The sequence below is a fragment of the Nyctereutes procyonoides genome, unplaced genomic scaffold (genome assembly GCF_905146905.1).
Source record: "Nyctereutes procyonoides isolate TBG_1078 unplaced genomic scaffold, NYPRO_anot_genome, whole genome shotgun sequence".
Taxonomy (NCBI): Eukaryota; Metazoa; Chordata; class Mammalia; order Carnivora; family Canidae; genus Nyctereutes; species Nyctereutes procyonoides.
Genome location: NW_026575120.1, coordinates 32908291 through 32933071, shown reverse-complemented (window position 1 = coordinate 32933071; position 24781 = coordinate 32908291). Strand labels below are relative to the sequence as shown.

Below are 24781 nucleotides of genomic sequence, written 5' to 3'. Positions count from 1 at the left end.
AAGTGCCCACAGGCATGATTGGGGCGTCTTTCCTAGCTCTCCTTTTAGAGTGAGAACCTTGCTACCACAGTGCCGTCCTCAGCTTATTACAGGGCAGAACTACTTCTGTGGAGTGTGTCTAGAAATCTTAAGGTCCCCTGTGTTTGGTTGGGCCACCACAAGGACAGGGTCCTCATCACCTTGGCTGAGTACAAGCTAACTCAACAGGTGAGCTTCTGGTCATCCTCACCCTGTGGCTCATCCCTGAAGCACCTTCCCTCAGTCCCTTTGTCCTTCTCACCCACCAGCACCCCAGTCAAAGACAAAGCTCTATCTTTCACATGTCCTATTCACCAAGGAAGCTGTATCTTTCTCAAAATCAAATCCCAGCTTGGCCCTAGATTCGCCAGGCCTCGATCACCAGTTAGCTCTCCACTGGACTTTCCTGGGTCCCCCGGGGACTGGTATGAAGGCATCTTTCAGGGGTGCTGGTCCCTATTTTCCTAGCGACCCACTGGTGACCAGAGGATATAATCTCCCTCCATCTGGCTGCCCTCACATGCTCCCCTGCACTCACCGTGTTGGCTCTCTTGTGTGCAGATCCCTCGAGCTTTGTGGTTCAATTTCTGTAAAATAGCCTTCTTCCAGTCCTCAGATTTCTGCTATTTCTCTGGTCCTGTGTTGCTTTGATGTGACCCCTTGCCTCCCACCTCGGGTCACCAGCACAAAATAGTGGCTCAGAGCTCATGTCAGCATTTCCGAGTCCCCTTATATTTGCAGTGGAAACATAAGATTGAACAACCCATCTGAAATACAATTTTACATTTTGATTGCTTCTGCCCCAGCCATACTGAGGTTACTTTCAATCTACATATATTTGTGGGAATGGGCTTTTTCACTGCAGTTCAATTCAAGTACACCTTATAATATCAGTGATTATAAAATACCATGGACTAATAGAGTGTCTTGGTTCCAAGGAGTTCAAACTGCTTTATAATTCTACCGACCATCATTTATCTTCATACGCTGCTGTAGAGACACGAGAGGAAAAAAAAAGAGATTAATAATCACATTTTATAGATGGTGAAATAAAAACTCTGAGAAATTGAGTAACATTTTTCCAGAAATGCACAGTTCTTTCTGTGCTCTCTGATTAGCATTGCAGATTTATTGCCCAAGTTGGGAGTGGCCGTGAACCTTGCACTTGTTTTCCTGGTGCAGCGTGAAAATGATCGAGACATCAACTCTGGTCATCCAGTTGGCCAGAGAGGCCAGGTGAGCGAGAGATTATACCGTGAAGGGGAATGAAGGCTTAGGAGAGCATCTCCCCATGCCAAGGGGAAGCAAGAAGCTTGTGGATAGGCAGTTTTCTTCCTAAAGCTAGGTGGTAGGTTTTTGGCTGTTGCTTGTATTAATCTTTGTCCTTTTATAGAAATAAATGAAACGAGAATATTTAATATATGTGCTTTAATATATTTAAACAGTTTTCCTAATATTTCACTTTTAAGGAAGAAAGTGGGTTTTTTTTTTAAGATTTTATTTATTCATGAGAGACATAGAGAGAGGCAGAGACACAGGCAGAGGGAGAAGCAGGCTCCATGCAGGGAGCCTGATGCAGGACTCAATCCCGCAACTCCAGGATCACGCCCTGCACCAAAGGCAGACGCAGAACCTCTGAGCCACCCCGGCATCCCAAAAGTGGGCTTTAAAAATGAGGGAAAAGGGCAGCCCGGGTGGCTCAGCAGTTTAGTGCCGCCTTCGGCCCAGGACCTGGTCCTGGAGACCCGGGATCGAGTCCCACGTCAGGCTCCCTGCATGGGGCCTGCTTCTCCCTCTGCCTGTGTCTCTGCCTCTCTCTCTGTGTATGTGTATCTCATGAATAAATAAATAAAATCTTTTTAAAAAATTAAAATGAGGGAAAAGGATGCTCTTTATTCGATTGCTAGGACACAGACTTATCACCGAGAAGTGATTTAATGTCTTGATTGCCTGCTCTATGCCAGGCCCTCTGCTAGATGTGTCCCTTCTGGTGCTTTGTTTAATTTCAGCCTTCTACCAGCTTCAGGAAGTCTAGGCACACAGCTAGAACCCCCGGCACTGGACTTCTACTTGCAAGTGGGTGTCATTTCCCACTCAACTTGTGTGATCTCCACACCTCTGTTGGGGGTCACTTCCCTCACCGGGTCCCATGGTCTGGATGTGATCTGGGAATACCCTATCAGCTCGCTGTGCTATTAGAAAAGCTAATGGAGCGAAATACCAAAGCTTCAATAATTGATTTGTCGAAAATGACAGTTGTTTATTCTCCTTTCTATAGAAAAATAGAATTTTCTGTGTCTTGCCATGGGAATGTTGGAAAGGAACAATCTCCCTCATTTCTTAGGTGCAAATTTTGTCTGACACTTTGTGTATGTTTAAAGTATTTTTGATGTCCCAAAATAGCAATGAGGAGAGTGTGTAAGATGATTCCGTGGGGTGGCAAACGAAGAATGAGTCAGTAACAGAACCTGGGTGATTTGGAGCCCAATGGGAAAGGCCCAGTTCCCAAGCCAGCAGTCTTACCTGCTATGGAACTGAAAACAGAAACAGCCCCCATGGAAGACACCAGAATGGGGGTTTTTTGTTGTTTTTAAGTATGTAAATTTTGAAAGGCCAAGTAGTGTGCCTCTTGTCATAGGGCATGTTGCCAAGGAGATGGTGCCAGCTTCAGGGGAAACTGCTGCCCACTAAGGGTGTGGGGTTGAAACAGAAAGGTTCCTTCCAAACGTGTAGGGAGCACCTACCACGCTCAGGCACTGTGCTCAGTGCTGCAGACACAGCCGTGACATGGGGACGGGGTGGAGGTGGGGCATGCACTCACCTGCCATGTGCCCCGGAGCCCCCTACCCCCACCCCGCCTGTCCACACTTACCAAGACTCAGCTCAGACTTCTCCCAAGAAGCCCTCCCTACTTTGCCTCTCCACCCCCTGGCCATCCCCCCTTCATGCACTGGGCATGCACTCGGCACGTTGTATGTTAGCCGTTGGCATGCTCTCACCTGCAGCTAGACAGTGAACTCCTGGAGGAGCCATGGGGTCTGGTTTATTTATTTCTCCATCTTCAGCACAGTGCATGATACATAGCGGACACTTAGGAAATGGCAGTTTGGATCTTCGAGTAAGTGAGTGAATGAGTGGAGCTGGAGCCAACTTCTCGCTCAGACTAACCACTGGTGAGAATGATTTTCACTTCAGTCAGGAGTAAATGAGCCTGAGCAATTGTCAGACGTGCCTCAGGTGTGCTGAACAAAAAGAAACAGATTTTAGGCTTGACTTTAAACTTGTCTGGGCTCAGAGCCTTATGGACCAGCAGAACAGGGAACAAGGCAGGTGCAAGATCACAGCAGAAGGGTCTTCAGTCTGCCGAGGATTACTAGAGCTGGGTAGGAAAGCACATTCCTTACCCAAGGGCTCATGGCCTGGGTGTCGAGCAGGCATTTATGGGGCACGTGAGACACAGACGAGACCCTGTCCCCCAGAAGGCTTAATGGGGGCAGGTATGCGAACATGTGTTTGGAACAGTAGTTGCTTGGCTCATCTGTATTGGGATCAGGCTGGTTATTGGTGTTCATGAGTTCATCCCCTGGTGTGGCCAGGACAGGAGAAGGTGGGTAGCGTGTGTTTGAGGGGGAAGGAGGCCAGGAGGGGACAGGCAATTGCAGAGATGGGATCAGGGTATCACGTGTGCAGGAGAATTCAGAAAGAGGGAGAGTCTGGGGGTCGTTTGGGAAAAGGTTGGAACCAAAGACAAGAGACCAGTATGGTGTTAGAGTAGAGGCCTGAGTGGAAGAGGCACAAGTTTGCTGGGATCCCTGGTTGCTGAGGGCGGTGCCAGCTTCCAAGAGAGTTAAGAAGAGATGGGCTCAGAGGACTTTGCAGCCCCTTCAGGACCCTGGGGCCCCCTGCAAACCCCGGCCCTGGGGCCAGTCCTGCCGCCGGCACCCCACACACATGAGCCCTCTCCAGGCCCCCCACTCCCACGCTTCCTGCTTTCCTTGGGTGGGATCCTGCCCCTTGGGCCAAGCTTCCATTCCCTCACAAAGATTTACCCCTTCTGCTCTCCTTGCTTTGGGCCCCCTTAGAACTTTCCGCCTGACTCACATATTTTAGCACTTTCTTATATTTAATAAAGGTTTATTCAATCACCAAATCCTGATTGATTGAATGGCTACTAAATGCCAGGCACTGTGCTGCCCTGTGGACGTAGCAGGGGAGACAGACAGTAAGCAGGTTATTGGGAAGTGCTGTAAAGTGACATTTATGGCACTGGAGATAGAGACTAACTGGTGTCAAGGGAGGCCTGTCTGTGGCGGTGACAATTAAGCTGGGGTTTGAAGGATGAGAGGGAGGCAGCCATCTGAGCACCAGCAGAGGGAGCATTCAAGGCAGAAGCACAACATGGCATGGAGGCTCTAGGTCCAGAAGGAGCTGGGGTCTTCTAGAAGTTGTCACTGAAATGACAGTGGAGAGCAGGGCAAGGTCCCGATCGCAGTGGCCCCAGGAGCCATGGAAGGAATTAGGTCTCACTCTGAGTGCAGCGGGGAGCCTCTGCAGGCCTGAGAGCAAAGGGAGAGAGAGGTGGCCCGGCCGTGCTGGCAGCCGTGCAGAGAGCGGCCAGGAGGAAGGGAAGACCCGAGAGGGGCTCCGGGTGAGACGGTGGGGGGGGGGGGGGTTTGGTCAGGGCCAGTGTGGTGGCACCAGAGGTGGGGAATCAAGGACCAGTCTGCGAGATACTCGGGGGCGGCCCCATGGGTGGACGGGTGGTGGGGATGAAGGGACAGAAGGGAACCAGAGAGTGTCCCGGGTTCCAGCACAAGCAGCGGGCCATAGGGGCCATGAGTCGGTTCAGTGACACAAGCTGGACGGAGGGAGGAGCGCACTGCGAAGGGGAGGCTGACGAGAAGAGGCCCCTTGTAAACATACAAGTTTGAGGCGACCGTGGGTCATTCCCACAGAGGTGCTGGGCCATCAGCACGTAAACCTGGAGCCGAGGCGAGGCAAACGTGGAGAGGGCCGTTTGGAAATCTGAATGGAGTCTAGACCTGTGGCAGCAGACACGATTGCTGTCGGCTTCCTAGGGCGGCGGGAACCACCCCGCAGATCGCAGGACTCAGAACAGTAGCTATTGACTCTCCCACGGGCCTGGTGACTAGAAGTCTAACATCGAGGTGTCAGCAGGGACATGCTCCTTCTGGAGCCATTCAGGGAGGATCCTTCCATGCCTCTTCCAGCTTCCGTGGCCCCGAACGCTCCTTGGCTGGTGGCAGCATCACTGCCCCCTCTGCCTCCGTCCCCACATGGCCGTCCTCCCACTGTTGCGTCTGTGTCCCCATTTCCCTCTTGTAAGGACACCTGTCCTGTTGGCTTCAGGGCTCACCCTACTCCAGCGTGACATAATCTTCACCGATTACATCTGCAGTAACCCCATCCCCAAACAGCGTCACACTCTCAGGTATCAGGGATTAGGACTTCAGCATGTCTGTTCTGGCATTTGACACCCTTCACCCCATAACAGTTACCTAGAACAAGGGCGCAAAGAGAGGAGGCAAGGGGTCCTGGCTTTGCCATCAGAGAGCAGTTGGCTGGAGGAGGACAGGCCAGCAGAAGAAACGGAGAGGCGGGACAGATGCGGGAGCATGTGGTGTCATGAAAAGCTCAGCCTTGTGTCTCAGAGTGGGGACAGGATCAGAGGGTCACCCGTGGCCAAGATGTGTGGCTCTTGGGTCACAGAGCTGAGAAGTTGACCAGTGGCTGTGACGTGACCACGTGGCCGTGCTGGTCTGGAGAGCCACTGCCCTTGAGTGGGGGCAGAGGGTGGGAGGAGGGCGAGAAGATGGGGGGCCAAGCAGAGGAACTGCAGGAGACAGCCCTGGAAATTGGGGGGTGCAGAGAAACAAGGCAATAGCCGCGGGGACGCAAAGGGATGGAGGAAGGGTTTGGTTTTGTGTTCAGTTTGCTTTGTTCTGGTCTTCTGTTTTGTTTTTAAATGAGAAAATCCAGAGCCTGTCTGTGCTTGAATGAGCTGTTTCTGTGTCTGCGTGTTTGTGTTGCACACCCCTGTAGCGTCCAGCCTTCCTTGCTGCCGTCCCAGCACTGGGGCCCCTCAGGGACAGGACTGTGCCTCCTGTTCTTTGGTCCCCCGACCATCTAGCCTGATTCTCGAGCATTCTTCATTGTGGCCACACCTAGAAAAATATTCTGCTGTGTATATCCTGGTGCCATGAACGGCTGCCGCTTCATTTTCTAATAGAAAACGGACCGAGAGCAGCCTTCACAGGCCCTATGTGCGTAACATCAGTTGACGAAACCCACATCTGGTGTTTCTCGCCAGAGAATGTCACTGAAGTGCCCTCTGCACCTGTCTTGTGTGTCCTCAGGGAACAGAATCTGGGAGTGGGGTTCCAGACTCCACACAACCTTTAGGAAGGTCAGCCCCATGGTCAAGTCCAGAGATGATCCCATGAGATGAGCCCTGCATGTTCCTAAGACCCAACCTGGAAGCTATGAGGGGCAAAAGCCCAGGTCGCAGGAGTATGGAGACAGGGGCGGAGATGCTGGATCCTACAGCCGCAGCCTGCTGGGGGGAGCTTCGCAGGAACCAGGACAGGAGCTCATCCCCCGAGGACAGACCTGAGTCTGCCCATGAGACGCTCTGGAACAGAGAGGACAGAAAAGCAGGCAGGCTCTGACCCCATTGCTAGAGGCAACCTGCAGTAATCTCATCAGTTTACGGCATCCCTCATTGCAACGCAGATGACTGGCAGGGGACTTCTGGGTGACTCTGGAAAGCCCTGGTGTGTGGCGGTAACCCTAGACACAGTGACCCAGGCCGCTGTGGGATTGAAGGCCCCATGGCACAGGACAGTCCAGCAGGGACAGATCCTAAAAGAACCTCTGGCATCCCCAGTGCACCAGCGCCAGAGGGCAAGAGCAGCGTCCCATGTCAGCAAAACCTACGAGAGGCTGAAATGCCAGGCACAACCCTGGCAGCTGAAGATGCCAGCAGGGAGGGGACAGGGAAGATCATTTAAATAGGGCCAATGGCAGCTTGCCCCCCCACACACCACACACACACACACACACACACTCCCTCCTACCACGCCTGGGAAGACCCACCCAGCCTTGGACTCTGGCAAAAGAATGTAGTGAGTGCAGACTGAGGACTGTGGCACTCTAGAAGCACCTGGCAGCAGTGCGGAGGAATCTCCAGCTCTAAGAAGTGAGGAGACTCCTTTTTACTTCTGAAAAATCAAGACTTTGTTACAAAACATGTTGGGTTTTGTTTGTTTGTTTGTTTGTTTTTCAGTGCTCTTACCTGGAGGAAAAAAGATTAGCCATGAGAGCAAATTTAAAAGAGCAAAGTGGGGAGATGCTTTTTAAGTGGGGAGAATCCAGCTCGAAGCTCCACGACAAGTGGAGATGTTTTGACCACACTCTTGCTCCCTCCTCCCGTGCTAGCTGGGTGAAGATAACCCAGACGGTGCAGTTGCCCAGCTCCCACAGCTCCCACTCCAGGCTCCCGAAAGGGGAGGAGAGTGGCGTCCTCAGGCATTGCTTAATCAAGTGGGAAATTTACAGAGAAAACAGAAGCTGGGCTAATGCATTTCATTATCAGCAGAGCGCCTTGAGCCACAGTTTTTAAAGCTGTGTTCATACTTTGAACCTGGTTTTCTCCAAAATGTACCCCTCCTTAATCATGACACATTCTCAGAAAAGAAAATGCACTCTGTGGTCTCCTTGGCTTTCATTACTAACTACATGTGAAAATTTCTCTTTGAATTTAGGTGGTTTCCTTCCGAAGTTCCGGCATATAACCCTGCCTATCATTTGAAGGGACGTAGTCCTGCAGTTGGAAATGGGTTTAGAATGGAGTTCTGACTGGTATCCAGACTGGATTCATGAACAGGGTTCTATAATAACAATATTAGAGGACTTTTTAGGAGCCCAACTTTTTAGAAGCTGATGACAAAAAAAAAAAATAGCGTTTCCTTATAAAAGTGTGATTCAGACTCCTTAGAGGATGGATCATTGGCTTAATGGGTATTGGATTGATCCCCTTGTTCTGGGTAGAGGCAACTTGTCTTCTGTATTACTGAAAGTAGAACATCTGCATTTCAGAATTCCTTTGTAAAAACCAGGCACTCTCTAAAGATGGGTTTTCTGGGTTTTCAGTTACAAAAGATAACTCCTGGGTCTCTCTAAAGTGGTTATTAGCTCATCTGGTTGGAGTGTAATGGTAATGAAGCTGATAGATGTGACTCCCTGTTCTAGATCCACCCTTTATCTCAGCCGGCCGTCTGACCACACTCCCTGCTGATGGGGAGCACCAGCCCCAAGACCGGGGGGAATCACTCCCACACAGTGCAAGAACCATAGGTCCTCTAGAGGGAAACAGTAATGGCACCCTGGATTTGAAAGACAGGATTTTATGTAGAGTTCATATAGAAGTAGCTGTCCGCCCTTCCAAATTGCTAATGATTTCTCCCATTCTTCCTTTTCAGGGCTCCTGAGATCATCCTTGGTTTACCATTTTGCGAGGCAATTGATATGTGGTCCCTGGGCTGTGTCATTGCTGAGCTGTTCCTGGGCTGGCCGCTCTATCCAGGAGCTTCCGAGTACGATCAGGTGGGTCCAGGTAGCTCAGGCATTCACAAGAAGCACTTCCTTTATAACATGACACGTGGATGAGGTAATAGGGTGTTTCCTTGTCTCTCAAACCTTGCTTCTCGTAACAGTGCTTTTCTTATTCCTTTCTTTCCCCTTTTTCTTCTCTTACTTCTGTCTTTCCCTATAAAATTGTCATTTTTCTAAAAGGTGCTAGAGCCGTTAGTACCATATGTACAGTGACAGGAAACACCCTGACCTCATTCTCATCTTTTCTTGCAGATTCGGTATATTTCACAAACACAGGGTTTGCCAGCTGAATATTTATTAAGCGCAGGGACAAAGACAACTAGGTTTTTCAACCGTGACACAGACTCACCGTATCCCTTGTGGAGGCTGAAGGTAGGAAGAACATCCCCTGCATTCCTCACCAACACCCGACACTAAGGGAGGAAGGGCATCGTCTGATTAATGGGGAGCTATTGCCATCAGCACGTGGATCCTGGATTTCGCATTGATTCAGCCAGCATGGGAGAGGGGGTGATCGTTTTGATACATGGGATGGATGAATTTGAATGTTCAAAAGCCCCACTTTGTTTGGCCTGCTGCCCATGAAGCTCAAATCCCAAGTTCTGGTGGCTAAACTCCTGGGATTTAATCACAGTAAAAACCATTATGACTTCTTGGGTTTGTGCTGGAGAGAGAAATGAACCACTACCACCCCCCTTTAAGGAGCTCCTAATCCAAACTGAGCCTGGACGCATGTGGTGAGCCCAAGTTCTACCCCCAACCCACCCATTCCCACCTACCCCCTGCTGTCACAAGTCCCCGCATTCCTGGTAGGACAGAATGTGGGGCCTTGAATATTGCCTGTGGCAGAGGGTCAGGGAGGAACATTTGAGCTGGACCCTAAAGGATGAAGAGGGTCTTCCAAGCAAAGAAAACAGCCTCAACCACATGGCTCTAGGGAGGGATCTGTTTGTCCCAGCCGACAGGTGGTATAGCGCACCACTGCACACCGTAAATTCTTGGGTGGTTTTACTTTAACGGAAACATATTTTGCTTTCACTTTGATCTGTGCCTAATAATTAAAATCAATGTATTTTCCTGGGAAGGAGAAAATAATGCAAGTCTTAAGTTTGTTTATGTTCATTTTAGGTGTTTCTTTTTTTGCAAGAGAGTGGGTGGGGTTTGTTTATTGGGATTTTTGTTTTTGTTTTTGTTTTGTTTTGCTTTGTTTTTTAGATAAACCACAGATATGATTTAAAGATAAAGTGTGGCCAGTAGTTGCAGATCTAGAAAAGAGATTTGAGAGCTAAGCAAGCACTCCAAGGCTATTGATGAGAGGGCTGGCATTTGGCAACTATGAGAGTGAGCAGCTCTAGGTCAGGCCCAGTAAAAAAAGAGTTCTGGGGTGGAAGAGGGTGAGACCAGGCAGGGACAGGGTTCATTTTTATGACATAGGTGGTTTATGTTTACTTAGTTTATGCCTACTTGTCCAGCTCTTCCTGGGATAGCAGAGCCTGGAGACTAGTGACTCCAGGTATGCCATCCTTGAGTGAGATTTTGAGGATTAATTACCTGTGATCCGTGGATGCGTCTAGAAACCTTGTAGTAATTGGAGATAGCAGCTTCCTAGACCAAGACCACCAAATGTACATGCCTCGGCCCCAGGCAGACACTGGGGCCAGCTGCTGCTCCCTGGTCATGCAGCCTTGACAAACTCCTTAAGCTCGCCATTCCTCTTTCTCCCTCTAGGATATGCATTGGTCATCATCCAACCTAGAATGGTTGTGAAGTATAGTGAATGAGCTCATGTGCTTTAGAATAGTGCCTGGCATGCAGTGAGAGCCATCTGCATGAGAGTTTGAGAAATAAAATAAAATTTAAATTTATAAAACCATGCGGAAAAGGCCTCTGCTTAAACTCAGGGAGAATGAAGGCTTATCAGGATGTGGCCTATCTTGTGGGAACTCTCTGGATCTGATTGAGAGTGGGCCTCTGACAGGTGTTTGTGGGAAGGAAAGAAGAGAGATGAGTTAGTGTGGAGGATGAACAAAGAAAGTAATTAAGGAGCAGGTCACTTTAGGAGGAATCAAAGTGTCCTCTGAAAGGTGGGGAAAGGACCCTTCATGAGAAGCAAAAGCTCCAGGGTTTTAGTCACAGTGACAAGGAAATGATTCACATGATCAATCAATCAGCTTTTGCCTCTTTTGACCAGACACCAGATGACCATGAAGCAGAGACGGGGATTAAGTCGAAAGAAGCAAGAAAGTACATATTCAACTGTTTAGATGACATGGCCCAGGTAAGCCCCATGGGTGAGTATGCAATGTTAGCCCTTTACAAACCAAGCACAGCAAGACTTCCCGCATAACATAAGATGGCGGGTAGAAATTCATATTACTCAATTGTGGTGCTTGAACAATGCTATGCACTCTTAGTAAGAATACCATTGGGTTGGTGGAACATTTTCAAAACTTTACACCAGCTCTTTCAAAATAGCTTCAGTTTATTGGTTCCCATTTGTTTAAAAAAAAAAAAAAGGTACTGGCCAATCTTAGCGATGTTTTCATAAGAATTCAAACTCATTAGCACATTTGAGTCTCATGCCCATGACTCAGTGTATTAATTCCCTCTGGCTGCTGTAACAAACACTACAAACTGGGTGGCTTAAGACAGCATCTATTCTCTCACAGTGCAAGAAGCTAGAAGTTTGACATTCAAGTACCCCAGGCCATACTCCCTCTGAAGGCTCGAGAGAGAAACTGGCCCAGCCCCAGCCCCAGTGTCTGCTGGCTCCTGCCATCATGGGTGTTCCCCGACATGCAGCTACATCACCCTGACCTCTTTATCCTTCTTCGTGTGGCCTTTATCCCTGAGTTTCATCCTATCTGGGCACCAAATCTCTCCTCTTTTTCTTATAAAGACACCAGTCATTGGTTTGGGGCCAGCTCTGCTCCAGTATGGCCTCATTTCCACTTGATTGACATCTGCAAAGACCCTGTTTCCAAATAAGGTCACATTTACAGGTACCAAGGATTAGCACTTAAACGTATCTTTTGCTGCCACACTGTTCAACCCACTTCAGTCAGTCTCTCAGCTCACTGGAGGGACCACAGGCTTTCACCTTTATGCCCAGAGAACATTCTAGAACTTTAGCTATTTTTAGTGTAAAGACTAGTCTAAAATCAGGGCAACCCAAAGAGAGTTTTTCTTAAAAGCGATGCGAAGTAAAGCTATCGACTCAGCACACTTCTTACTGAAGGCGAGTGTAACCAAAAGTCATGATTCTGAGTAAAGGATACTTGTCAGTTGATTAGAAGCTTAGATTGTCTGAGAAAACTGAAATTGCTTTCCAGAGCATGCCTGGGAAAATAATAGAAAGCACCACAAAACAAGTCTTTCAAAAGCTGTCATAGGCTTGCTCTTGAAAGAAATATCCTGTGTTCAGATACTCAGCTTGTCTTGGCCAGAGGTAAGCCCAGTGACACGGGGCCTAAATTAATTCTGGCCCTTACTCAGGGCACCGCCAGAGGACACATACACTGTGCATGTACAAAGAGGCCACATAGGCCTCTGCAGGTTAAATAAATAACCCTCTTGGCATTTCAGTTTTTACTACTTGAGTGTAGTTACTGTTTTTTGATTGTGGCAACATACGCATAGCATAAAACTGACCATTTTAACCATTCTTAAGTATCTAATTCAGCAGCTATCAAGTCCATTCACATTGTTATGCAACCAGGGTGAAGAAGTATTTCCATCCTGTGATTATTTCCAATGAGGTGTGATGTGAGGTACATTTCAACTTAGCTGATCGAAGCAGGAGCAGTGCACATCCTGTTACTTCTCTGTATTTGCGAGTGTCATCAGTGGCCCACTGCCTTCCCCACGCATGGCCTCCCTCTGCCTTTCCTGGGGAGGGAGCAGCCACAGGCTGTAGGCAGTGACAGCCCACAGCAGTGGCTGCAGCAGAGCACCCACAGCCTGCTGGGGACGGGGAAGGGGCAACTGAGAGATAGGGACAGAGTCCTGGGCAGAGATAAAGGAAGTCTGGGGAGGGGGGCACAGCAGGGGTTTTGGTAACCTGTGTGGATTTCCCTCCAGGTGAACATGACAACAGATCTAGAAGGGAGTGACATGTTGGTGGAGAAGGCAGACCGGCGGGAGTTCATCGACCTGTTAAAGAAGATGCTGACCATAGATGCTGATAAGAGAATCACTCCCATCGAAACCCTGAACCACCCCTTTGTCACCATGACACACCTCCTCGATTTTCCCCACAGTACACAGTAGGTGTCTTGCTCAGTGCTTTTTACCAGAGTCAGCAAACTTCTTCAAAATATCAGATAGTAAATATCTTAGGCTTTGTGGCCATACAGCAGTCTCTGTCACAACCACTCAGCTCTGCCGTTAGAGCTGAAAAAAGCCGTAGACCATACGAAACCAGTGAGTGGGACTGCTTTCAATAAAACATTATTTGTAAAAACAGGTGGCAGTCAGCTTGAGTGGCCCTGGGCTGCACTGTGCTTTACACCAAAAAGGAGGGAATGCTGGAGCCTGGGAGAGCACGAGGTGGGCTGAACCAGCCCCTGGGACCTGAGCATGAAAGGAGTGCCGTCCATAGACAGCAGCGTCGATGAGGCAAAGCCCTTCCAGTGCCAGAGGTCACTCCCAGAACCATTCTGGAGTGGACTCAGTCTAGTTTGGATTTGGGTTTGTGCATTCAGCCAGCCAGCCAGCAGACTGCGAGCTGTGCCACATGCGGGTACCTTGTAGGGCAGAGCAGACGGGGCCCCTGGCCATTGGAGTTTCCAGCCTGTAGGTGAGAGAAAGGCACCTAACAGGTGATCTGCAGAGAAGCAGAGTTTTCCCAGGGAAAGTAGGCTGCAACCATGGCAGGGCAGCCAGCCCCTGACGAATGACTGCCAGAAAACGAGCAATAGGTAATCAGTGGAAAGGCCGGCAAAGGCAAGAAGGCCACTGCCAGGTGGGGACCCCAAAACATGAGCAGCAGAGGGGCTGGGGTCCCAGGGAAAGAGGAAATGGACAGGGTGCCCTGTTCATGGTTTGGGTGTTTATCCTAAGAGCAGTGGAAGTCACAGAGGACTTCTAAGCAGGGGATACGTTTAATAAAGACCTACCTGGTGCTTCATCATCAAGTCAGAGGAGCTTGGAGACCACGTGCCCATCGAGGTGGGCAATGTCAAAGTTGTGAGCGGCCTGAAAGCTGTTTGAGGGGAAGCAGCAGCCAGCATGGCAGGTTGCCGGGCTCAGGGTGGGTGGAGAGAGAACTGGGAGGGCCTAGAGGGGCCCAGGGGGTTTCTTCTGATACAAAGAGACTGGAACAGGTCAAGGTGCTGGCAGGAAGTGTCTGCGGCGAGTGAAGGATTGCAGAGAAGGGCACAGAAGTTCCCTGAGATGCCAGGAGGGGCCAGGATTCCAAGGCCATTGTCGCCAGAAAGGGTACATGGATGTCAGCAGGCATGCCGCTGGACAAGGGGGGTCGAGGGTGTTCTTTAGGCAGCTCCTGTCTTTTGTTGAGAGCAAGGTGGCTGGGGGGCTGAAGGAGTGTAGGAAAGCCTGGGTAGTCAGGACAGGAAATGGAAGAGCAAACCTAACAGAGCAATATGGGGCAGCGGAGCATGAAGGTTGGACGTGAATAGTGTAGAGGGTAACCGGACCCCGCAGGTGAGGGCCTGGAGACGACAGACAGTTAGCTGGGGTCATCCAGGTGGAAGCTTTGCCAGGCTGCTAAGAGGAGACAAACTGACACACTTAGGACGTTGGCACTAGGGTGCTGTAATCTAAATGATGGCTGTGGGAGGCTTAGCTGTGACAGGGAGAGGAAGCAAAGATGAAGGGGCCAGACGGGCTGAACGGTCTGATCACCTCAAAGATTGGTGGTTTTAGCAACAGCCAAAAGATCCAGAGGGGCCAAAGCATGGCCGGGAGATGGGTGCTTGAATCTGCAGTGTGGGGAAGTGGAGTGGTTGCGGTTGCCCGGGAATGGGTGGCTGGAATCGACAGCAGGCCACTGGGATGAGAAGTAGCCGAGAGGCCGGAGCACCTGACCTCTGAAGCCTCCACCACCGAGCAGGGCATGGGGCACCGCAGAGGACCGAGGTGGAGGACCGAGGTGCCCCAGGCTTCAGTGACTGACAGGGAGCGGTGGTGCCAGAACGGGAGGAGCGTTGGTTTGCAGGGGCTGTGGTAACAAAGCACACGGAGGGGCTGACGGGCTTAAACAGCAGTTTATTTTCTCACCGTTCTAGAAGACCAAGACCAAACACCAAGATCAAGGTGTTTGGCGGCACTGGTTTTTTCTCAGGCTGCTCTGCTTGGCCTGTGAATGGCCATCCCCTCCCTATGGCCTCACGGGGTCCTTCTGTTTGCATCTGTGTCCTAATTTCCTCCTCCTCCTAGGGAATTGGATTAGGGCCCACCCTGCTGGCCTCATTTTACCCCTTTCAAGATCCCCTCTCCTGATGCAGTCACATTCTGAAGTCCTGGGGCCTGAGAACTTCAAGTTGTGAATTTGGGGGCACAGTCCAGCCTGTAACAGAGGGTAACAAGCCTCTCCACCTCCAGGGACCTAGGATGTGAAAGAATAAGTAGCCCCCTCCCTGGATGTCTGCAGGGAGGCGCTGTGTGCTCAAGGGAGCGCCAGGTTTTAGTTAGGGTTAGGAGAACACAGGGATGCATGAAGGGGCTGAGGATAAGAGACGTTTGCACGTCCTGGCCGGGCCTGCCATAGCCAAACTCCGATGGAGCCGAGTCTCAAGGCTGGACTTGACCTTATCCGAAGCTGCAAGAAATGAGTGGGTGGTGCCCTCATTACCTCCTCTGATTTCAATGCTGGTCCTTAGCAGTTGATGCTGAGTGAGATCATATTGCAGCAACCACACGGTGCATCTTTAAATTAAAACCATGTTTGAAACAACTGATCTCCAGTACGAAGAAGGAACTCAGACCCCTCCCTGGCAAGCCCTCTTTATAGGATATGTCCTGTTTCTGGGGTGGCATGGGTAAATCAAGGAGTCAGTCTGCACAACAGAAGGAAGGTATACTTGATTTACTGAATAGGATTCCCGTGAGATCGGTCTTTTTATATTCAGGGGCCAAGTGAGATATTTGTGAAACGGCATGGTAGGAGATGGAGGGTGCTCTGTAGAGGGCTCCCGTTAGCCATCTGCATAGTCGATGAGACAGTCACCCACATAAAGTCAGGGGTGTAGCTGAATGACCTCAGAGCCCTGTCACATCTGGGTTCTGTTAAGGAAGCAGCAATAGAATGCTTCACTGTCCTTGGTGAAGACCAAGCGTGGAGACATGGGCATCAGTTTCAAATTCAGAATTTGGTGTAGATCCAGGATCATTAACAATTTAGAATTCAGAAAATGGGCCCCAGAAGGAAAGACAGGTCTCTGAGCACACCTAGGCTTACCTGAGAGTAGGCCTAACCTATAAGGGTCCCTAGAACTGGCTGGGAAGACTGTGAGAATTACAGGGCAAGGAGAAACCTCCAGCCCACACTGCTGAAGATCCTTGGGGCTGGGTCAGAGCTGCCCCAACATCTAGATTACCAGGTGAAAGAGACCCCACCCATTTCTCCATACCAGGGTTCTAGAGCACAGATTCCTTAAAAACCATTCTCACAGAATTAACCCAAAGTGCAAGTTGCTTGCCTGTCTTCCTGAAACTCAAAACTCAGACCATTTCAATTAGAAAATTCTGAGTCTAAAAGCTTTGGGTTGAATTGTCACAAAACCATATAATGCTTTAAATACATTCCAATAAGAATACAAAATCCATCATTTTATTCTTTCAGCTTCCATGTGAAAGCACTTAGCAGTTTGCCTGGTACTTGGTAGATGCTCAAAACATGTTGGCATTACCAGCATTATTAGTAGTATTTTTAGCTCTTAGTTACCATAGAATAGGTTTTCCTTTCTCTCCAGGGTCACAGTCAGTAAGTGTTTATTTTGTGTGCATTGTGTGGCCATTGTAAGTAGTCATTTATTCAGAAAGAAAGGCTTCTCTGAGCATGTCTGAGTTCGGAACATCTTTCATGGAAAGGATGTTTAGGGATAGCCCACAAGCACCTGCTTGGCCCAAAATATAGATTACCCATAGTATACATTTGTAATCCTTTATTTCCTTAATTTAAAGATTTTTATTTGGGATCCCTGGGTGGCGCAGCGGTTTGGCACCTGCCTTTGGCCCAGGGCGAGATCCTGGAGACCCGGGATCGAATCCCACATCGGGCTCCCGGTGCATGGAACCTGCTTCTCCCTCTGCCTGTGTCTCTGCCTCTCTCTCTCTCTCTCTCTGTGACTATCATAAATAAAAAAAATAATAAAAAATAAATAAATAAATATTTTTATTTGCAAGAGAAAGAGCACACACAGCAGGGGGAGGGACAGAGGGAGAAGCAAATTCCCCACTGAGCAGAGAGCCCGATGTAGGACTCGATCCCAGGACCCTGGGATCAGGACCTGAGCCAAAGGCAGATGCTCAACCAACTGAGTCACCCAGGCACCTCTACATTTGTAATCCTAAGTAGCAGAAAATTAATATTTTATTTATATTCACTTATTATATTATTTATAATTAAAGTAAGTAGTGAGAATTGAAGTTTAAATGCTGTTTCACTATCCTGAATATTATTAGCATTTAGGAAAAGTCAGTTTAATGAGAAGACAAGTGAATGAGAAACAATGTACAAATCCCAAAGGACACTCTGTGGTGGATTTTCAAGAACTCAGTGGTTGAGGCCACTGTGGTTTTCTTTTCCTTGAGGCCAGTAGCAGCAACATTTTTATACTTTACTTTCCTAACTAGGAAATCCTAATTTTGATTCACAAGTGCAATGAAGAAAAAGAGGGAGAGAAATTTTATTTCATGTAACTGGGCAAGAATGAGAAAAGCAAAAGGAAGGATGAATCAGGAGGCAAAAGAGGATGTATATGCACATGTGAAGAAACTGCTAGTAATTAACTCTTCAACTGGCTGATGACCTCTCTATCCTCTCTCAAACGTCATCCTTACTCGTAAAATAGGGGCAACAATCCTCTCTCCCTCTTGTGGTTGTTGTAGGACTGAGTGAAAGGGTGCCTGCAAACACCTGCCACGGTTCTCAATAGATGGGAACCACTATTATTATTACTAGTATCACGTGCAATTCCAGTGCGGACGGACCAGGAGTGGCAACAGGGACATGGTAGTGGGTTGGCTGATTCCTTGGCCATCCCCTAGATGGCGCCGGTGCCCCAGAAGCACAAGGAGTTGTCTTAGGTAAGATGGAGGCTGGTCAGAAGCTACGGTTTCCCTGTTCCCCCATCCGAGAAACCACCCTGAAAGCCGGGAAGGAACAGTGAGGTTGGCTCAGCAGATCAGGGATCTGAGGAAGAGACGGCGAGGGCCGACAAGTCCTGTCAAGTCAAGTCCATTGTGCGATGGAGAACCTCCACCCATCCTGGATGGGGAAAGGGGGAGGAAGACAGCAGGGGAAATTCATCTGCATAACCTTAACTCTTGGAAATGCAGACTTTGCGTGAGAAATCCAGGAAGTTTAGACCTAAAGTTAAGTTGCCCTGGTTGTCTTGTTTATTACATTAACTGTTCTCTCCTTTTTCTCTCCATTTTCTCCCCTTTATCCCATGTATCCTCTTCTCTTTCCCCCACGCCTCTGCCTGTTGCATGAACAGCGTCAAATCATGTTTCCAGAACATGGAGATTTGCAAGCGTCGGGTGAATATGTATGACACGGTGAACCAGAGCAAAACCCCTTTCATTACACATGTGGCCCCCAGCACATCCACCAACCTGACCATGACCTTCAACAACCAGCTGAACACTGTCCACAACCAGGTAAATACGGAGCAGAGGGGGAAGGCGGGCAAGGGTGCTGGCGAGCATCAAGAATTGTATTTTCCCTGCGAACCTAGTCAGGAGTCCAGAATTCTCCAATACCATATACAAGAGACAGTGTCATACGCAAGGTTCCTCTATAGTCATATTTAATGATGTAAGCAAGTGTTTCCTTCCAAGCCTATTTCTTTGGAGAGACCTACACTCTGGATGGACTGCTGGTCCCACGGAGATGGCACCTTTTACTGTTTCCCTCTATCACGATGTGAGAGTGATGTAAAGCCTCCTCCTGTCATGCTTTTATGTCTGACATATGTGCCTGGGGAAGAATTCTAGCACTTGAGGGGACACTGGCGATCATGCAGTTTCAGACCCCTCCCCCTTGTCCCTGCACACATGGTCTCCTCTTGGGACAGATAAAACCTGTCCTTTCTCCAAGTTACAGGGAAAACCAATTCATTAGTCTGCCACTAGAACCCCAGCAGCTGGAACCAGAGGGGACCCGGAAAGTGAGGTTTTCTTCTCACAGATTTCCAACTTCTTGCAAAAAAAAAAAAAAATGAGCAGAACCCCACACCTAACAGGCTGTTTAAAATATGAATTATAGGGGACCCCTGGGTGGCTTAGCGGCTTAGCGCCTGCCTTCAGCCCAGGGCGTGAGCCTGGAGACCCGGATCGAGTCCCACATCGGGCTCCCTGCATGGAGCCTGCTTCTTCCTCTGCCTGTGTCTCTGCCTCTCTTCCTCTCTGTGTCTCTCATGAATAAGTTAAAAAAAAAAACTTTAAAAAAATATATGAATTATAGCCAGGAAATATTTACGGAGTGAATAACCTCCAAATCCTAGTCCAGGCTGCCTCCCTCTGACATCTAAGAGACTTTCACTTTTATTCCCAAATTCTAGTCTTAACCACTTCCCCAAAAGACTCTCCCTAGATTTTTTTCAGCCTTACTATCAGTCTGCAATGGCCTCAACATTCCTGTGTATGTGTGTGTGTGTGTGTGTGTGTGTGTGTGTACACATGCACATGCGCACACACCCCTGCGGAGGAAGGGAATGTATATGTTCTAATCCTGAAATATGAATACCTCTGCCTGGCCCTCCACTCTCCACTCTCTTCTGACAGGTCCCATACTGTCACTGTAGAGGCACTGACCCCAGCCTCCAGCACCACCACATCTCCTCCTCCCCTCCCCTGCCTATTTCCAGGCCAGTCCTGCAGCACCCCGAGTTGCTGAGACCAAGCTTTTCCTCCGTGGCCTCTCTCCCCCTGCCTATATCCAGGAGAGGCCACCTGGAATCTGCCCCCACCCACCCCCACCCCCACCCCCCACCGGGGCCATTGGTATTCTTAAAACTCCCATTAGGGGGAAGAGCTAATGCTCTCTAAGACCCAGAGTCCAGAGGAACAAACGGTCTCTCCCAGTGCCTGGCCCAACGCTCAGGCTAAGGTGTCCGTGGCCAAGCCTATGAGCTCCTTGACCAAATACCACCATGGTTTTGTCCTTCATCACCAGAACACCATTACATCAGCAGGCAGAAGGGTTTGTTTTGTTGTTTTGTTTTGTTTTTTATTTATTTGAGAGAGAGGAGAATAGGGAGAGGGACAGGCCGACTCCATGCTGAGAGTGGACCCTGACGCGAGGCTCCATTTCACGACCCTAAGATCACAACCTAAGCCAAAATCCAGAGTCAGACACTTAACTGACTGAGCCACCCAGGCACCCCCAGATGGGTTAATATAACAGAGAAGTTCGTTTAAATTGATAGTGTCAGGGAGAGTTTCAGTGTGGGGCACATGGGACCCAGGCGAGACCCTGAAGCACAGAGGCCTGGAGAGAATGCTGTGGGCCGGAGGGTTTGTGTGAGTCAGCAAGAACTGCACTCATGCTCTGCAAACAGTGAGTTGACTCTGGCTGGTGCCAGGAGCACAGAGTGCAGAAGGAGATAAATTTGGAAGGGAGGTTTGGCCAAACCATGGGAAAGGAGTGCCAGAGCAAAGTGCATTTATAGTGTTTATTAGACAGTAATTGGAGATTTGGGGCAGAGGTGGTGACATGCTCAAAGTAGTCTTTTGGAAGAATGTTCTAGCCTCATTCCCCAAGAAGAATCGAAGGGAAAAAGTGGAGGCCAGGACTTCACTAAACAAAGTCTAGGCACCAGGGGAGAGACTTTCAGCTAAGGAAGTAGCAATTGAAGAGTGAGATTCCAGGGACAGTCCGGAGGAGGCTGGAACAGTCGAGTACCCATGTGGGAACCTGGAAGATACCAGTCCCCAACGAGAGAAGCCCAAGGGACAGTGGGAAATGTGTGGTAGGGAGCCTCCAGGACAAGTGGGGCTGCTGGGAGGACAGAGAGGAAACACAAGGCACATCATCAGTAACAAAACACACACCCCACACACGTCACACGTGCATTCTCAGTCACACTACCTGGAGCCCCAGAAGAGCCACTTACTGTGACAGTATGTATTTTAAAATACTAGCACGTGCGTTACCTAACGGAGTGATTACTTCCAAACAAACCAATTTGCTTTGCACTAAAAATCAGTGTAAAGTCTAAATATTAGTAAAAAATGTAAAATGAGACTTTATCCCTTTTATCAAATTTGACATGTAGACATACCCTTCCTAAAATTCTATTTCTGCATGTATCCAGGATACCCTTGCGGCTCCTTCCCCCCGTAGCCTTCAGTCTGGGTAACCTCTAATAGCAAGACTTGTAGTAAACTGTTGAATTCGAAGATACTGGTGACCTCCACTTATCTTGCTGCAGGATCAGTGTGAAGAGGCTAAGATGGGGCAAAGCCAGAGAATTCCCAATTCAGAGCTGAGATTCCTTGCTTCCTGTGGAAGTTCATTCCCAAATGTTGTCTCTTTCCAAGAGAGACAGGAGAGAGGACGTAATTTCAGAGTTTATTTAACTCCTCTCCAGTTAAATTCTCCTGACCCTCCAGCATCTCTCCTTTCTGGCCTTCAGACTTTGTAGCTGAACACCAGCGTAAGAACACACCAAACTCAAACAAGAAACTCCAGGCTCAGTGGGTCCCTCTCCCTGGTGCTCTATTTCTATGGTGTGTTAATTTTCAGTAATGTGCTCTGCGGCCATCTGAGGGTATCTGTAAACAGTACTCCCCCTTAGACCTGAGCAGGAGAGCCCCTTCCAAGGCCTGTCTCAGGCTTCCTCTGTGTGTATGTGCTTCCATGCCAAGCTCTGGGGACCTGGGCCCCTGGGCCTACAGAGGCCTCTTCCTGGGATCATCCTCCCAAGTGCGGACTGCACCAGCAGGCCCAATGGAAGAGGAGCATGAACAGAGCTTGCACATGCAGGCTGGCAGGTCCAAATATGTGCCCCCAAAGCCCCCAATCTGTGGGACAGAGCTGGGGCAGGAGAAGGAAGGCAGGAGGTCACCTCTCACCACCACCAGCCCCCACCCATCCCCCCCCCCGCCCACCCATCACCATGTTCCAGTGTAGGACCCAAGGAATCCAAGAGTCCTCAACTCAAACCTGGCCTTCCAGGTTGCTTGCTGTCTTTAGAAGGACATTATGCAAGCTTCCAACTGCACTCCTGTCCAGGCCCCACAAATGTGAAGAACTGGCCTGGGTAGGAGCACCAGCGGTGACCCTCTCTATTGTGGCTGCAGGTGCCTGCTTTTCCCTGAGACTTCAGCTGTGTCTCCACTCCCCTCTGTCTTTGCTTTTTTGCTCTTGGTTTTTATTCATTTGTTCTTTTTTGAGTTCATTTATTTGATTTAGACTCATGTCTCCCAACATACCACCTCCCTCATTTTTTATTTTTGTTTATTTTTGTTTAATCCCCATCATTCCTTTAGGCTCCCACCTCCACCAGTGCCACTATTTCCTTAGCCAATCCCGAAGTCTCCATACTAAACTACCAATCTGCACTCTACCAGCCTTCAGCGGCGTCCATGGCTGCAGTGGCTCAGCGGAGCATGCCCCTGCAGACGGGAACAGCCCAGATCTGTGCCCGGCCCGACCCCTTCCAGCAAGCTCTCATCGTGTGTCCACCCGGCTTCCAAGGTAAGGCTGAGCAGACACAGCCCCTCACCTGCTTCTTACCGGGGGACCTCTGGGGCACAGGTCCCCGCAGTGATGTCCCTGGACTAAAGGCTTCCTTACTCTCCTGAGAGCACTGGCATCACTGAACTGAAGGGCCCGCCTCCTGCTCTGGCCAGCCTAGAAACAATAGGACTTATGCTTCTGCACCAAGTTGTTTTTCTCCCCACCTGCTGGTGCTTTTGTCCCAGGCCCAGCTCTCTGTAAATAAGCGTGCTGTTTGTGCTCTTACTGTTACGCTGATGTCAGCTTACATTTCCTCCAGTGAGCTGTCCTCTGGACGGGTTATCTATAGGGAATTGCCACTCTGGCCAGCCAGCCTCGCCTCGTTCTCATGAAAAATATCAATCTGTCTGAAAAGTATCTCCCAGGCCTGTCCCCCAGATGATTCTTTAGCCATGCACCCCAACACTCTTCTCTTGAAAGTTCTAAGAAGCAGGAGTTGACTGGGTATGAAGTTACGGTATATACAGAAAGCTCAAGTAGTTGTTTCTGCAAAGCAAACCCTGCTGGTGTAAGTCTGTGTGTGGTTGCTCAGGTTTCGAATCCGTGCCTTTCCAGTGGATTCAGGCGCTCTTCCCAACAGCCCTGGCTTTGACATACCACAAGTGTATTTTCATGTCAGCAGCCATTTTTCTGCTGTAATTTGCCAGCAGAGCTGTTTCACTTTTGGTTTTCACAGACTCCCTAATTTGACCTTCTAGTCTTTAAAAACATTCAAAGTTGTTTTCTTGTGGCTTTTAAAATTTTAAGTTAGAAACTAAAGGGGAGATGAGACCTGGCCAGCTGCCTAGGAAGGTTCTCTGCATCCAGTGGTCTCTGACCACTCAACAACCCCTCTTCTCTCCCTCACCCGGGTCTGGAATAGGGTTGCAGGCCTCGCCCTCTAAGCATGCTGGTTATTCCGTGAGAATGGAGAATGCGGTGCCCATCGTCACTCAAGCCCCGGGAGCACAGCCTCTTCAGATCCAACCAGGTCTGCTTGCCCAGGTAATTCTTTCCTTATTATTACTGGTATTGCCATTATCCATGTTAATGTTGTTCTCAAAAGAGATAGATCTCTGCTAATTCCCTCCTCGGTTATGAGTTAGGTGCTTCAACTCATTAGAATATATCAGTAATATTCTGAATGATCCCCAGGTGAATCACCTTCCTGGGTATCTTGCTTATAATTCAAAGAAGAAATTTAGACACAGGGAGAGTCTGGGGAAATTATTATTACTATTGTAGCTTTATAATGTAAATTAATATGGGAGACACAGGTTTTAATCCTAACTCTGCTAATAACTTTGCGACCTAAGGCAAGTCAGTTAATGTTTCTTTGCCTCAAATTTCTTTCTTATAAAATAGAAATGATTTTTTTTTAGTGCCAAAAGGAGCCTTGGAGATTATCTCCTTATTTCATAAGAGTCGAAAACCCAGGATCACAGAAGCTGTGAGCAGGAACCTTCCTTATCCGTTCACATAGGTACTCCAGTGGTAGAATGAGAACACAGAGGTGAGGGATCCCTGGGTGGCGCAGCGGTTTGGCGCCTGCCTTTGGCCCAGGGCGCGATCCTGGAGACCCTGGATCGAATCCCACGTCGGGCTCCCGGTGCATGGAGCCTGCTTCTCCCTCTGCCTATGTCTCTGCCTCTCTCTCTCTCTCTCTGTGTGACTATCATAAAATAAAAAAAAAATTAAAAAAAAAAAAAAAGAACACAGAGGTGAAACTGGTTGAAAATGTGTCAAGTGTTGTGGAAACTTAAGGTGACAGAGTGACACAATGATAATAGTAATCAATCCTTAATGGCACTCGAACAAATACATCATCATTATGCCAGACACTTTATAGTTGTTAATTGATTTAATCCCCACAACAGCAAGATAAGTAAGGTATTTGTTTCCAGTTGACAAACGGGAAGTGCGCACAATCCCTGGCTCAGAGTCCCACGACAGTCAGGTGACAGAACCAGGACACCAACCCTGGAGTCTGATGCTGGCATCTGTGTTCAACCACCAGGCTATACTGTTTCTACATAATCATTTCCATCACTGGGCAGCAAGGACAGTTTAACCTAAATGTTGTTAGTTTGAAAGCACACTTATTTTAAAATAAGGTAGGTTCCCAAAGCCTTTTCTCAAAGTGTTCCTACAGACACTTTATTTATGGTATCTTATGTTGAACCAGAAGTTTGGGGTTTTAATTTTAATAATGGAATTGCA

General features: G+C 48.8%; 1 protein-coding gene across 7 annotated transcripts in view; it reads left to right on the top strand.

Moving 5' to 3' along the window:
- HIPK2 (homeodomain interacting protein kinase 2) overlaps positions 1–24781 on the top strand; it is a 191902-nt gene that overhangs the window by 118397 nt on the left and 48724 nt on the right. For 5 of the 7 annotated variants that reach the window (XM_055335250.1, XM_055335249.1, XM_055335244.1 and 2 more), the window contains exons 3-9: positions 8520–8643; positions 8905–9024; positions 10844–10930; positions 12733–12917; positions 18336–18498; positions 22333–22540; positions 23445–23566. In XM_055335250.1, coding sequence (XP_055191225.1) covers positions 8520–8643; positions 8905–9024; positions 10844–10930; positions 12733–12917; positions 18336–18498; positions 22333–22540; positions 23445–23566 — 1009 coding nt within the window. The remainder of the gene's footprint in view (positions 1–8519; positions 8644–8904; positions 9025–10843; positions 10931–12732; positions 12918–18335; positions 18499–22332; positions 22541–23444; positions 23567–24781) is intronic. The other 2 variants (XM_055335246.1, XM_055335248.1) reach the window with 1 other exon arrangement.